The 14,490-nt window shown below is 45.8% G+C and overlaps 1 protein-coding gene across 1 annotated transcript in view; it reads left to right on the top strand.

Annotated features, from left to right (window-relative positions):
- The first annotated feature begins 4,696 nt into the window (after positions 1-4,696).
- Positions 4,697-14,490, top strand: part of kctd3 (potassium channel tetramerization domain containing 3) — a 54,033-nt gene continuing 44,239 nt past the window's right edge. The window contains exon 1 of the mRNA XM_033025357.1: positions 4,697-5,067. Within this exon, the coding sequence (XP_032881248.1) occupies positions 4,988-5,067 (80 nt within the window). The 5' untranslated portion in view covers positions 4,697-4,987. The remainder of the gene's footprint in view (positions 5,068-14,490) is intronic.

The raw sequence follows: 14,490 nt of genomic DNA on the forward strand, positions 1-14,490 counted from the left end.
AAAGACTCTCAGTGATGGTGGAACAGGTGTATAAATGTTGTGACAAGCTCTGAGCCACAATTGTTAATATTAATAGAGGAGTATACCAATGTCCTGCTCCATTATATTATTTTTGCAGTGATTAATGGTGACCAAAAGTCCTGGAATGCATGGAAATGTTTTGCTGTGTGTGTGTGATCATTGTCAGGAAAGAACAAGTATTTGTATGCCCTTTGCACTGTGTCCGGAGGATTTGAATACTTTTAGATTTGGCCTTGTGTGGAAGTACAATCCTTCTACAGCTATCTCAAAGACACGTTTGAACAGGAGGGCTAAATAGATCCCAATGGTTTAAACAAATATATAACCGTGCCTCTCTGGTATATAAGCTGAAAAACTCCAAGGCTGAGCAGTTCCTTTCTATATGGAAAGATTAGATCATGCAAAATAGTTTTGAATGAATGTGTCTTTTCCAACAATTTAAACAAACCCTCTCCAGATACACAAGGTCAAAGGCCTTCATGAAATTTATTAACCACCATTGAAGTTATAGTATTTATGTGATGCATTATCGGATGGCATGAATTCAATCACCAATTTCTTCTTTGGTGGCATCTTCAATTATTCAATTCAATGCTTTATTTTACATATACCTGTGAAGCTACAGAAATGCTTTGTTTTGCATTCAACCCAATAAAATCATGTAGCAGAGCTCACCTGGGCTGTACACAGGTGTTGCCATGTTTTGGCACCGACAAAGGTATAAAAGTTCACCAATATTCCTATTTAATTATTTGAGCTCTCCCTAATTGTGCTTCTGCTTTCACATATTCTTGAATCCTAATTTGAAGTTCTTTAAGAGGCTGGTTATGGCGCACATCAACTCCAAGCTCCCAGACAACTTTGACCCACTGCAATTCACTGAACGATGAAACGGGTCCACAGTAGAAGCCATCTCGCTAGCCTTTCACTTGTCCCTGGAACATTTGGATAACAATATCATCTCTGGCAGACTACTATTTATTGACTACTAGACTAAGTGGGACCCGTTGGGTCCCTGTCACACGAGAGGCCTGTCCCCCAACGCAACCCGTTCCCCAATGCAACCTGTCCCCCCAACGCAATATTGCACCACTCGCGCATAGCCCCCAACTGCGCAGGCACGGCTCATTTCCCCTCATCCCCCAGCACTCCCTCCCCCTCTTTACTCTCTCTCTTCTTTCCCCTCTCCTCCTCCCCTCCCCAATCCCTCCCCTTTCCCCTACCCTCAGTCACTCCCTCCCTCCCCCCCCCTCTATCCCGCACTCCTCACCTCCCCGCCCCCCCCCCCACTATCCCTCCTGACCCTCTTGAAATAAATGCTCGCATTGAGTTTGTTTTTTTTACTACCGATTTGACAGACATAGAAAATATGTGCAGAAGTAGGCCATTCGGCCCTTGGAGATTTGCAAATTAACTTTTTGGGAATCCAGCACCAGCACTCCCAAGATCCTTTGCGCCTCCAATTTCTGGATTCTCTCCCCATTTAGAAAATAATCAAAGTGGACTCAAACAATGTCGAGTATAGGAAGGAGCTAAAGAGCTCAGTAGCATAGTCAAGACAACTACCTCGCTCTTAACATTAGCAACAATGAAAGAGCTGGTTTTAGACTTCAGGAAGCAGGATGGAGTACATATCACTGTCTGTTTCAATGATGCAGAGGTTGAGATGGCCAAGAATTTCAAGTTCCTAGGTGTAAATATCACAACTAGTTTGTCCTGGTCCAACCACATTAATGCAGTAGCTAAGAAAGCACACCAACATCTTTCTTCGTCTTCAGAAACTACCAAAATGTGATATGTCTCAAATGACTTACAAATGTTTACAGATGCACCACAGAAACCGTACTACTGTATTTGGAAAAATTGCTCTGTCCAAGACTGCAAAAAAACTTGAAAGAGTTGTCACAGCCCAGTTGATTATGAAAATCAGCCATCAACTCTGTTTACACTTCCCTCTGCCTTGGGAAAGCAGCTAACATAATGAAGGATCATTCACACCCTGATCTTTTTCTTCTCTCCCCTCTCCAATCAGATAGAAGACACAAACCCTTGTAAACACCCCAGTACCATTATACTCAAGAATGGCTTATTTCCTGCTTATAACAGATTTTTGAACTGAGTTCTCATATCCTAAGAACAAATCCTGATCTTCCAATCTGCCTTGTTGCAAACGTTTATCTCGTTGCAAACGTTCTCCTTTTTAATCTGCACTTTCTCTGCAGCTGTAACATTATATTTTGAATTCTATCTTTCTTGCACTAGTATAATTTGCCATAATAGCGTGTAAACACCGTTTTTCACTGTATTTTGGTACACATGACAATAATAAACTAAGGCCAACACTTCGCAACAGCTCTTGCGGGTGACGTGAATGTGAAACCATGTCAACCATGAAGTTTTTACATAGTGGTGCATGTTCAAACAGCCTGCACTTACTACTAATTCATTTGCTCAAATACTCAGAGGTCTCCAGCACAAGCACCTGAAAAAATATCCCCTTTTTTGTTCTGCACATGTCCAAGGGGTTTTGTTCTGTGTGCTCTCCAGTTACTCCGTTGATAATGGTACTCTCAGGAATATCTCCATCCATTCCAGATACAGGAATGGTTGATATAGCTCATATTTATCCCAACACATCTGCATTCATCATTGCTTGTCTGAAGAAACCTGGTTGTTTTTGACTTTGCACTCTCACAACCCTCCGTAACTCACCACTTCCTGATGATCTTATCTGTGTGCTTTTTAATATTCTACACGCTGAAACTAATATTTCCTTTCTTTCACAGGAGTATCTGAAGGTTGAAGATGACTTGATTCCACTTGGTTTTATGGGTTGAGGTTGTTCTGAGATGGGTGGAGTAGGTGACAAAGGCTGGAGATGAAAAAACAAAAAGGTGTCAGATGAGAGAAGGGTGAAATAAACTTTATTGAAAGTCAACTTTCAACAGATGGCAATATCTGGAACAACAATGCATTAAAATGTATACATAATATATTTACAATTGCATAAATACTCTGGTATCAGGACAATATCAGACTGCATTTTGTTGTCTCTGTACTGTACACTGACAAGGACAATTAAAGTTGAATCTGAATCTGAATCTATTACACAAACAATTTTTGTCTCTGTTACTTTACAAATTTAAGAACGGAGATGAGGAAACACTTTTTCTCACAGAGAGTTGTGAGTCTGTGGAATTCTCTGCCTCAGAAGGTGGTGGACGCCGGTTCTCTGGACACTTTCAAGAGAGTGCTAGATAGGGGTCTTAAAGACAGCAGAGTCAGGGGATATGGGGAGAAGGCAGGAATGGGGTACTGATTGGGGAACTGGCCGAGTTTGGAGTGGGAGGTGCGGTGGTGGCGCGCTGCTGCGGCCCGACCCAGGAGATTCGGGGGCTCCAGCCGCCGGCCCAGTGGACGGTGACACCGGGAGCCCGTGGGTCCCTGCTGGGAGACCGCTTTTCGAGGCTTCCGCAACGGCGACTTCTCCCGCCCGAGTTGCGGGGTTGAGGATGACCCGGGGTTGAGGATGACCTGGAGCGGGGCCTTACATCGCCCAGCGCGGCTTTAAATGGCTGCGGGACTTGTTAGCGCACGCCGGGGGCTCCAACATCAAGACCCAGAGCGCGGCCTTGCATCGCCCGGCGCGGCTTTATAATTGCCGCGGGACTTATTTACCATCGCCCGCCGGGGGCTTTGACTCTGACATCGGGAGGAGAACGAGGAGTGCAGGGGAGAGATAAGACTTTGCGGAGGAGATTCACTGTGATGGATGTTCGTGTAAATTGTGTTGTGTCTTGGTTCTTCTTCTTGTTTGTATGACTGCAGAAACCAAATTTCGTTTGAACCTCTGGGTTCAAATGACAACAAATAAATTGTATTGTATTGTATTAGCCATGATCACATTGAATGGCGGTGCTGGCTCGAAGGGCCTACTCCTGCACCTATTGTCTAAATCTTAATAGATTTTCACTCAAAAAAAGAGTCCCATATTGAAGTGCAAAATAATATTATCTGGGACTAAAAGATGGATGTGGAGACATAGAGGCTGCTGAAATTTCCAATTGAAAATGAAGAGAACTTGTGAAGAAGCGGAGAGTGGGTGGAGGTGAGATAAATGGGTTGAGGTGAAAGGTGGAGAGGGGTGGGTGGGTGGGGTGAGAGGATGGAGATGGGTGCGGGGGGTGTGAGAGATTGGAGAGGGGTGGGTGGGGGTGGGTGAGAGGTTGGCGGGGGTGGGTGGTATTGAGGTTGGAGAGGAGTGGATGAGAGGAGAGGTTAGAGAGAGTGTGTGTGGGTGAGTGGAATGAACGGGGAATGGGTGAGTGAGGAGAGGAGGGTTGAGTCAATGAGAGGGTGAGGAAGAGAGGATGAGGAGAAAGAAAAGAGGAAGAAGAGAGAAGGAGGAAGGAGAGGAGGAGGATGAGAGAAGGAGGAAGAAAAGAGAAGTGAGGTGGAGAAGGAAGAGAAAGGAGGAGGAGGAGGAGGAGGAGGAGGAGGAGGAGGAGGAGAAGAGAAGGAGGAGGAGAAGAGAAGGAGAAGAAGAAGAAGAGGGGAGGAGAAGAGAAGAGGGGAAGAGAAGAAGTGAGGAGGAGAAGGAAGAGGAGGACTGATACTGCAAGAGAGGGTTGGGTTGGGTTGGGCTGACGCACGGTGCGCTGTGACGAGCGGCCGCTGGGGGCGGAGCGGAGCGGGGCGACGCCTGGAGCTGGAGCTGGAGCCGGGGCCCAGGCCCGGGCCTGTGCTGCCGCTGCTGCTGCTGCTGCTGTCTCCGCCGCTGTCTCTGCTGTCGCTGTCTCTGCTGTCGCCGCTGTCTCTGCCGCCGCTGCTGCTGCTGCTGTCTCTGCCGCCGCTGCTGCTGCTGCCGTCTCTGCTGCCGCCGCTGCGGGGACGATGAAGTGGAGCAGAACGCGGGCAGCGACGGCGTGAACTGGAGCAGGGCTCGGCCGGGCAGTCTGTGGCCACAATGGCAACGAACTGCAGCAACTTCGCGGCAATGGCCGCGGCGGCCGGAGAGATCATCCAGCTCAATGTGGGCGGCACCAGGTGAGGAGGAGAGACACTAAATAAATACTGGAGGGGCTCAGCGCGGCTGGAGACAAGGAATGGGGGACGTTTCTGGTCGAGACTCTTCTTCAGCTTTGGCCCGGTCCGGTCAGGTTCAGTATAGTCTGGTCTGGTTCAGCGTGGTCTGGTCAGGTTCAGTATAGTCTGGTCTGGTCCAGTCTGGTCTGGTTCAGCGTGGTCTGGTCTGGTTCAGTATAGTCTGGTCTGGTCCAGTCTGGTCTGGTTCAGCGTGGTCTGGTCTGGTTCAGTATAGTCTGGTCTGGTCCAGTCTGGTCTGGTTCAGCGTGGTCTGGTCTGGTTCCGTATAGTCTGGTCTGGTTCAGTGTGGTCTGGCCTGTCTGGTCTGGTTCAGCGTGGTCTGGTCTGGTCTGCCCAGGCTCAGTCTGGTCTGGTTCAGTCTGGTCTGGTTCAGTACAGCCTGGTCTGGTCTGGCCCGGCTCGGTCTGGTCTGGTTCAATATGGTCTGGCTCGGCCTGGTCTGGTCTGGTTCAGTATGGTCTGGCCTGGTTCAGTCTGGCCTGGTCTGGTTCAGTAAGGTCTGGTCTGGTTCAGTCTGGTCTAACCATACCCGACCTGGTCTCGTTCAGTATGGTCTGGGTGGTTCAGTATTGTCTGGCCCGGCATCAGGCTAGTGCAGCAGAGCGGCCCGGGTTTGTGGCGTTATTGGGCTGAGGTTTAACTGGAGTTCGGCCCGGGAATCTGCAACCACATGGGTGGGACTCCCTGACTGAGCCTCTCCAACCACCAATCTTATTACCCTTTCCCTTATTTCTGTGTCTCGCTCTCCCCTGACTCTCAGAAGGGTCTCGACCCAAAATGTCACACATTCTTTCTCTCCAAAGACGCTGCCTGTGTTACTCCAGCACTTTATGTCTATCTCTTGTTTATCTTGTTTAATGCTTGGATCTCCTGAGGGAGCTCAACAAACCATATATCAGCCGTGGCATAGTTTATGCCATCCCCCCTGCCTCTGACACATCCCACCTACAAGGCCAATTTGCCCCCAAGACTAGGCTGGCTTAAGGAGGGCTGCTGTATCAGGGTTGCTCTCTATCCAGAGGCTCTGCTTTCTCGGGATGATATGCAAAGTACAATTTAACTGAGCAGTGAACAAACTACTGGAGTAACTCAACAGGTTGAGCAGCATCTTTGGAGCTGGAGCAGGAATTGCCACTTTTCAGGAGACAAAGGCGTGTGACTGAGAGAAAGGGTGGTAACCGTGGAGTGCAGGAGACCCAGGTGGCTGTGCCTAATGAAAACAGGTACGCCCTCTTGGGAGCTGTCGAGGGAGATGACGCTTCCAGTCATAGCTGCGGACATGTTGGTGGCTCCAATCCTAGAGATGGGACTCGACCAGCAAAACCGACGTCGGGCAGAGCCATAGTGGTGGATGACTCCATTGTCCGAGGAGCAGACAGGAGATTCTGTGGCGGCTGGCGAGTTGCAAGGATGGTCTGTTGCCTCCCTGGTGCCAGGGTTCAAGATGTCACAAACCGAATTCAGAACATCCTCGAGGGGGTAGGTGAACAGTTGGCAGTAGTTGTGCACGTGGGCACAAATGACATCAGGAATAAGAGGAAGGAGGTTCTGCAACATGAGTTCAGAGAGTTAGGAAGAAGACTGAAAAGCAGAATTCTAGGGTGGTTATCTCTGGATTGCTTCCAGTACCTTGTGCTAGTGAGGACAGGAACAGGGAAATGGGGGATCTGAATGTGTGGCTGAGGGGCTGGTGCAGGGAGCAAGGATTTAGATTTATAGACCACTGGGATCTCTTCTGAGGTAGGGGTGACCTGTACAAAAGGAACGGGTTACACCTTAACTGGAGGGGGACTGACGTTCTGGCAGGTAGGTTTGCTAGGGCTACACGTGTGGGTTTAGTTGAAGGAAATGAATACAGGAAAAGTTACAAAAGACTCCCAAATTAATGGGAAGGAAAGGAAGGAAATGGCAGATAAGTTGAACAGGTACTTTGGATCTGTCTTCACTAAGGAGGACACGAACAATCTTCCTGGTATACGAGTGGCCAGAGGATCTGGGGTGACGGAGGAACTGAAGGAAATCCACATTAGGCAGGAAATGGTGTTGGGTAGACTGATGGGACTGAAGGCTGATATATCCCTAGAGCCTGATGGTCTACATCCCAGGGTGCTTAAGAAAGTGGATCTCGAAATCGTGGATGCATTGGTGATCATTTTACAATGTTCTATAAATTCAGGATCATTTCCTGTGGATTGGAGGGTAGCTAATGTTATCCCACTTTTTAAGAAAAGCGGGAGAGAGAAAACAGAATATAGACCAGTTAGCCTGACATCGGTGGTGGGAAGATGCTGGAGTCAATTATAAAAGATGAAATTTGGATAGCAGTAACAGGATCGGTCCAAGTTAGCATGGATTTACGAAGGGGAAATCATGCTTGACTAATCTTCTGGAATTTTTTGAGGATGTAACTAGGAAAATGGACAAGGGAGAACCAGTGGATGTAGTGTACCTGGACGTTCAGAAAACATTTGATAAGATCCCACATAAGAGATTAGTGGGCAAAATTAGGGCACATGGTATTTGGGGTAGAGTGCTGACATGGATAGAAAATTGGTTGCCAGACAGGAAACAAAGTGTAGGGATAAACTGGTCCCTTTCAGAATGGCAGGCAGTGACTAGTGGGGTACCGCAAGGCTCGGTGCTGGGACCGCATCTATTTACAATAATAATAATAATAATACATTTTATTTATGGGCGCCTTTCAAGAGTCTCAAGGACACCTTACAAAAATTGAGCATGTATAGGAAAAACATGTAAGGGGAATGAAATAAATAGTAGAGACATGACTAGTACACAAAGTAAAGACAGAATTCAATACAAAACACAGCATGAGGCAATTAATGCACAGATGAAAAGGGACGGGGACGTGGGGCTAAGGATAGGCAGAGGTGAAGAGATGGGTCTTGAGGCGGGACTGGAAGATGGGGAGGGACACGGAATTGCGGATCAGTTGGGGGAGGGAGTTCCAGAGCCTGGGAGCTGCCCTGGAGAAGGCTCTGTCCCCAAAACTGCGGAGGTTGGACTTGTGGATGGAGAGGAGACCGGCTGATGTGGATCTGAGGGACCGTGAGGGTTGGTAGGGGGAGAGGAGGTCAATGAGATATGTGGGGGCCAGATGGTGGAGGGCTTTGTAGGTGAGGACCAGGATTTTGTAGGTGATCCGGTGGGAGATGGGAAGCCAGTGAAGTTTTTTGAGGACTGGAGTGATGTGATGCCAGGATTTGGTGTGGGTGATGAGTCGGGCGGCTGCGTTCTGGACCAGTTGGAGTCGGTTGATGTAGGTGGAGCTGATGCCAAGGAGAAGTGAGTTGCAATAGTCCAGTCGGGAGGAGATGAAGGCATGGATGAGTCTTTCAGCAGCAGGCGGAGTGAGAGAGGGTCTGAGTTTGGCGATGTTGCGGAGATGAAAGAAGGAGGTTTTAATGACATGGCGGATGTGAGGCTCAAGGGAGAGGGTGGAATCAAAGATCACGCCAAGGTTGCGGGCCTGGGGAGATGGGGAGACAGTGGTGCCGTCGATGGTGAGAGTGGGGTTATTGATTTTGCTGAGTGTGGCTTTGGAACCTATGAGGAGGAATTCTGTCTTATCACTGTTGAGTTTGAGGAAATTATGTTGCATCCAGGTTTTTATAGCTGACAAACAGGAGTTGATATGGGAGAGGGGGGGGTTGTGGGGGGATTTGGTGCCAAGGTAAATCTGGGTGTCATCAGCGTAACAGTGGAAGTCCAGATTGAAGTGGCGGAGTATCTGACCAAGGGGGAGGATGTAGATGATGAAGAGGAGGGGGCCGAGTACGGAGCCTTGGGGAACGCCTTGAGTGACTGCGGCTGTAGCAGAGGTGTGGTTGTTGAGAGAGATGAAGTGGGATCTGTTGGAAAGGTAGGAACGGAGCCAGCTGAGTGCAGAGCCTTCAATGCCGAGGTCCTTGAGTCTGGTGAGCAGGATGTTATGGTTATACATCATACAATATACATCAATGATTTAGATGAAGGGATTCAAAGTAACATTAGCAAATTAGCAGATGACACAAAGCTGGGAGGCAGTGTGAACTGTGAAGAGGATGCTATGAGAATGCAGGGCGACTTGGACAGGTTGGGTGAGTGGGCAGATGCATGGCAGATGCAATTTAATGTGGATAAATGTGAGGTTATCCACTTTGGTAGTAAAAACAGGAAGGCAAATTATTATCTAAATGGTGTCAAGTTGGGAAAAGGGGAAGTACAATGGGATCTGGGAGTCCTTGTTCATCAGTCAATGAAAGTAAGCATGCAGGTACATCAGGCAGTGAAGAAAGCGAATGGCATGTTGGCCTTAATAACAAGAGGAGTTGAGTGTAGGAGCAAAGAGGTCCTTCTGCAGTTGTATAGGGCCCTAGTGAGACCACACCTGGAATATTGTGTGCAGTTTTGGTCCCCTAATTTGAGGAAAGACATTCTTGCTATTGAGGGAGCGCAGCGTAGATTTACAAGGTTAATTCCTGGGTTGGCGGGACTGTCATATGCTGAGAGAATGGAGCGGCTGGGCTTGTATACTCTGGTGTTTAGAAGGATGAGAAGGGAATCTTATTGAAACATATAAGATTATTAAGGGTTTGGACATGCTAGAAGCAGGAAACATGTTCCCGATGTTGGGGGAGTCCAGAACCAGGGCCACAGTTTAAGAATAAGGGGAAAGCCATTTAGAACGGAGAAGAGGAAACACTTTTTCACACAGTGTTGTGAGTCTGTGGGATTCTCTGCCTCAAGAGGGCGGTGGAGGCTTAGCTGCCAAGGGGATAAGGGGCTACGGGGAGAGGGCAGGGATATGGACCTAGGTATGGTTAGTATAGTAAGACCTGAGTGATCTCCTGGACAAGTGTCGATCGCCTGGATTGGGGTCGGAGAGGAATTTCCCGGATTTTTTTCCCGAATTGGACCTGGGTTTTTATCCGGTTTTTTGCCTCCCCCAGGAGATCGCGAGGTTCTTGGGGTGGAGAGGGGTGATAGCGGTATAAAGGGGAGGGTAGTGTCTTGTGTTCTGTGTCTTGTGTCTACTGTTTGTGGGTAAGTGTGTCTGTTTAGTGTTCAGCCATGAGCGAATGGCGGTGCGGGCTCGACGGACCTGGTGGTCTACTCTCGCACCTACTTTCTATGTTTCTATGTTTCTATGTTTCTATGGAGGCCAGTTCTCTGGATACTTTCAATAGAGAGCTAGATAGGACTCTTAAAGATAGCGGAGTGAGGGGTACGGGAGAAGGCGGGAACGGGGTACTGATTGGGGATGATCAGCCATGGTCATATTGAATGGCGGTGCTGGCTCGAAGGGCCGAATGGCCTACTCTTGCACCTATTGTCTATTGTCTAAAGTAGCTTTCCCACTTGGCTATTTTTTTTTGGCTACTGCCGGCATAATTGACTGACGTATCAGGTCACCAAAAAATTTGCGGCGTGATGACGTTGACGTCCAGTGTTTTTCAAGTGTCGCAACATTTTATTTGTCGCCGCTGGATTTTGAAATGTTCTAAATCTTTTGGCGACACTAATATGTCGCCGAAAAAATCGCCAAGTGGGACAGGCCCTTCAGCATCGACAATTCTGCCTTCCCAACATATTTTTTTGCTCCAAATTTCATGACATGCAGTCTCTTCTGCGTACAATTTCATGAAATTGTTTTGAAAACAATGAAGATATTTCCTGGTCATTATCCCTCAGCTAACATTACAGAAACAGATCATCGGGGCATCAACATCTGGCTTAGAAACATAGAAAATAAGTGCAGGAATAGGCCATTCGGCCCTTCGAGCCTGCATCGCCATTCAATATGATCATGGTTGATCATCCAACTCAGTATCCTGTACCTGCCTTCTCTTTAGCCACAAGGGCCACATCTAACTCCCTCTAAAATATAGCCAATGAACTGGCCTCAACTACCTTCTGTGGCAGAGAATTCCAGAGATTCACCACTCTCTGTGTGAAAAATGTTTTTCTCATCTCGGTCCTAAAAGATTTCCCCTTTATCCTTAAACTGTGACCCCTTGTTCCGGACTTCCCCAACATCGGGAACAATCTTCCTGCATCTAGTCTGTCCAACCCCTTAAGAATTTTGTAAGTTTCTATAAGATCCCCCCTCAATCTTCTAAATTCCAGCGAGGATAGATGTAGAAAGATACCCTCATAGAAAAAGGTAACGGTAAACAACGGCTTGTACACAAATTTCTTAAAGTTACAGCATTAAAGTGGGCATGAGGTGCTTTGACATATTCTGAAAGGCACATTAAAATTATAAATTGGGGACTGGATCTTGAGTCTATTCCTCCATTTAGATCATAGCCGGCCTTCGGTCTTAAGTCAGACAGGTTCACCATATGCTTGAATTCCATTGAGCTCAAAAGGAGCATCATTAGTTTGGAGAGCAAAATATTGATTTGTAGGATTGTAAAAAAATTAAATTGATGGGATTTGAATGATTGCAATAAACCAAACTAAATTCTTTGGAGAGATAACATGCCTTTGGAAGAGAAATAGTTTGATTGATGTTAATGACGTTTCAGCCAAGCATTTATATGGTTTAACTTACCTATTTCTATGAGGGTATCTTTCTACATCTATCATTGATTGCTGCAACTAAAAGAAGCAGTGAACAGATGGAGAGAAAGCATCAAAAGCTGTCACTGACGGAGTGTGTCACTTTTCAGTGCTGTGCTGATATCTAAATAGGATACCTTCTAAATGATGACAAAAGTCTATTAATATGGTTGACAGTAAACCAGGGAAATGCAGTAAACAATTGCAATCCACTTTGTTGATTGTTATATTTGGTTAATCCCTTAAGGCACTGTCATGTGTTGGAGCCATTTCCATTTGATGCATGCCAATCTTGTTCGAGGATATAAGCAAATGCGAATCCTTGTATTATGTAAAATATTTCTGGGCTATAGAACTGTCTAAAGTGGTTGGCATATTACAGATTATTGCCATGACTACAATTTATTAAAAAAAATACCAAGATACGTATAGGAAGAGTGTTGTAATGAGTTGTGTCTGAGCATTGATAATCATATATTGAGTTGTTTTGTGCAATGGCTGAGGCAGGATGATTTGCCAGTTGTAAATTGGACACATTACCAATTGTCTTGCCGTGTGTGGAAATTATAGTTACCTGAAATTGTTAAATTCAATATTAGCCCCAAGAGTTTATCCAGACAGAAGGTGAGCTGCTTTTTCTTGAATCTTGTTTGTAAGCTAGATATGGTTGGTGTGCAAAAGGGTGGCACAGTGGTGTAGCGGTAGATTTGCTGTCTTACAGTGCCAGAGACCTGTTTGTACATTCTCTTTGTGACTGCGTGGGTTTTCTCCGGGTGTTCTGCTTTCCTTCCACATTCCAAACACGTGCAGGTTTGTAGGTTAATTGGCTTCTGTAAATTCTCCCTGGTGTGTAGGAGAGAATTAGTGTACAGGTGATCGCTGGTTGTTGTGGACTTGGTGGCCCATGCTGAACTAAACTAAAATAAGGGAAATGTTATTGAAGCAGCAGAGAGTGTATTTGAAAAAATCCTGCCTATTTGAGATTTGGCACATTTGGTCCTATGTAGAAATAACTTTTAATTGCTTCCTTGCTTTGACCTAAAAGTGGTGGTGTAGGAAGGAACTGCAGATGCTGGTTTATACTGAAGGTAGACACAAAATGCTGGAGTAACTCAGCGGGGACAGGCCTGGAGAGAAGGAATGGGTGGTGTTTCCGGTCGAGACCCTTCTTCAGTGCTTGGTGGTTCTGGACTCTTCAAATTGGAAAAGTTCTAATCAGACACTAGGTTCCCTCACTTTGAATATAACCATAAAAGAATTGTTTTGATGGAAATTTTCTGAAAACATTTTAATCATTCTTATTACAACAGCTGCATGATTAATATAATGCAGGCTTTATCAACCAGTCTACATGGTTATGGATTGAGAAATGGATCTGACCCAAGTAGAATGAACTGTATTGTGGTGCAAGTTATTGCATAATGTGCTGGCATATTGGAAAAGCTTGAAGTAGTAATTATCATGAGCTCCTTGAATAAAGTTTGCTCATTTATTGTAATGTTCAAAAGTATTTTTTGATACTTTTTAAAATTAAACATTCTAAATCCATGGGATGTCACAGCGCTAACTTGTTTCAAAATACCTACATTGCCAAATTATAATACATCTTAATTGTTAGAAATAATCTTTTGTTAAATGAACAATATTTGTTCAAGGAACAGTAAGTTCTGTCAGCATTGCTGTGACACTCATGAGCCAGTTGACAGCTACTTCCTTAAAAAATGGTGTTGCTGAACATGAATTAACGAGGTAACGCTCTTTCATAGATGTAAGAATGATGAAATTTCAGTGTGTAGTTTCCATAGTGGGAGATAACTCACCTAGAAGTCAGATTGTTTTAAGTAATCAGGGAAACGGGCTCTTAGGCCCACCGAGTCCGCATCGACCAACGATCCACGCAAACTGACACTATCCTACACACGCTGGGGATAATTTACCCTTATTAACCTACAAACCTGTATGTCTTTGGAGGAAACCGAAGATCTCGGAAGAAACCCACGCGGTCACGGCGAGAACGTACAACCTTCGTACAGACAGCATCCGCAGTCAGGATCTACTGCTGCACCACTGTGCCACCCTTTTCGAAGGGCGTAAACATACTTTTGTAAACATTAAGTTAAATTATTTTATTTTAACTGTGGTTTGTTAAGGGATAAGGGAAAATAAGTCAAACATTACTTTTATAACTGGAAAATATCTATAGTCATTACGATAGCGACTGCTGTAATTGGGAATCTTGTATATTAGAAGAAATTGGGAGTAGGCCACTTGGTCTTTTGAGCCATTCAATATGATCATGGCGGAACATCTAAAATCAGTACCCCGTTCCTGCTTTTTCCCCATATACCTTGATTTCTTTATCCCCATGAGCTAAATCTAATTCCCTCTTGAAAACACCCAGTGTATTTGGCCGCCACTGCCTTCTGTGGTGTTGAATTCCACAGATTTACAACTCTCTGGGTGAATTTTTCCCCCTCATCTCAGTCCTAAACTGCCTACCCCTTATTCTTAAACTGTGACACCTGGTTCTGGACTCCCCCAACATCAGGAATTTTTTTCCTGCATCTAACCTGTCTAATCCTTTAAAGAATTGTATGTTTTATATTATTCCCTCTCATCCTTCTAAATTCCAGTTAATACAAGCCCAGTCGACCCATTCTTTCCTCACTCTTTCGAAAACATCATGTTTTTCTCCCCACGTACAATTAGTGACAATCGAACAGTAATCTTCTTTCAACAGAGCATAACAGATACAGTGTGAAAAAATCTAATGAAGGATCTTATTGTGCAAGGCCTGAA

Source organism: Amblyraja radiata, chromosome 8 (assembly GCF_010909765.2).
Source record: "Amblyraja radiata isolate CabotCenter1 chromosome 8, sAmbRad1.1.pri, whole genome shotgun sequence".
Taxonomy (NCBI): domain Eukaryota; kingdom Metazoa; phylum Chordata; class Chondrichthyes; order Rajiformes; family Rajidae; genus Amblyraja; species Amblyraja radiata.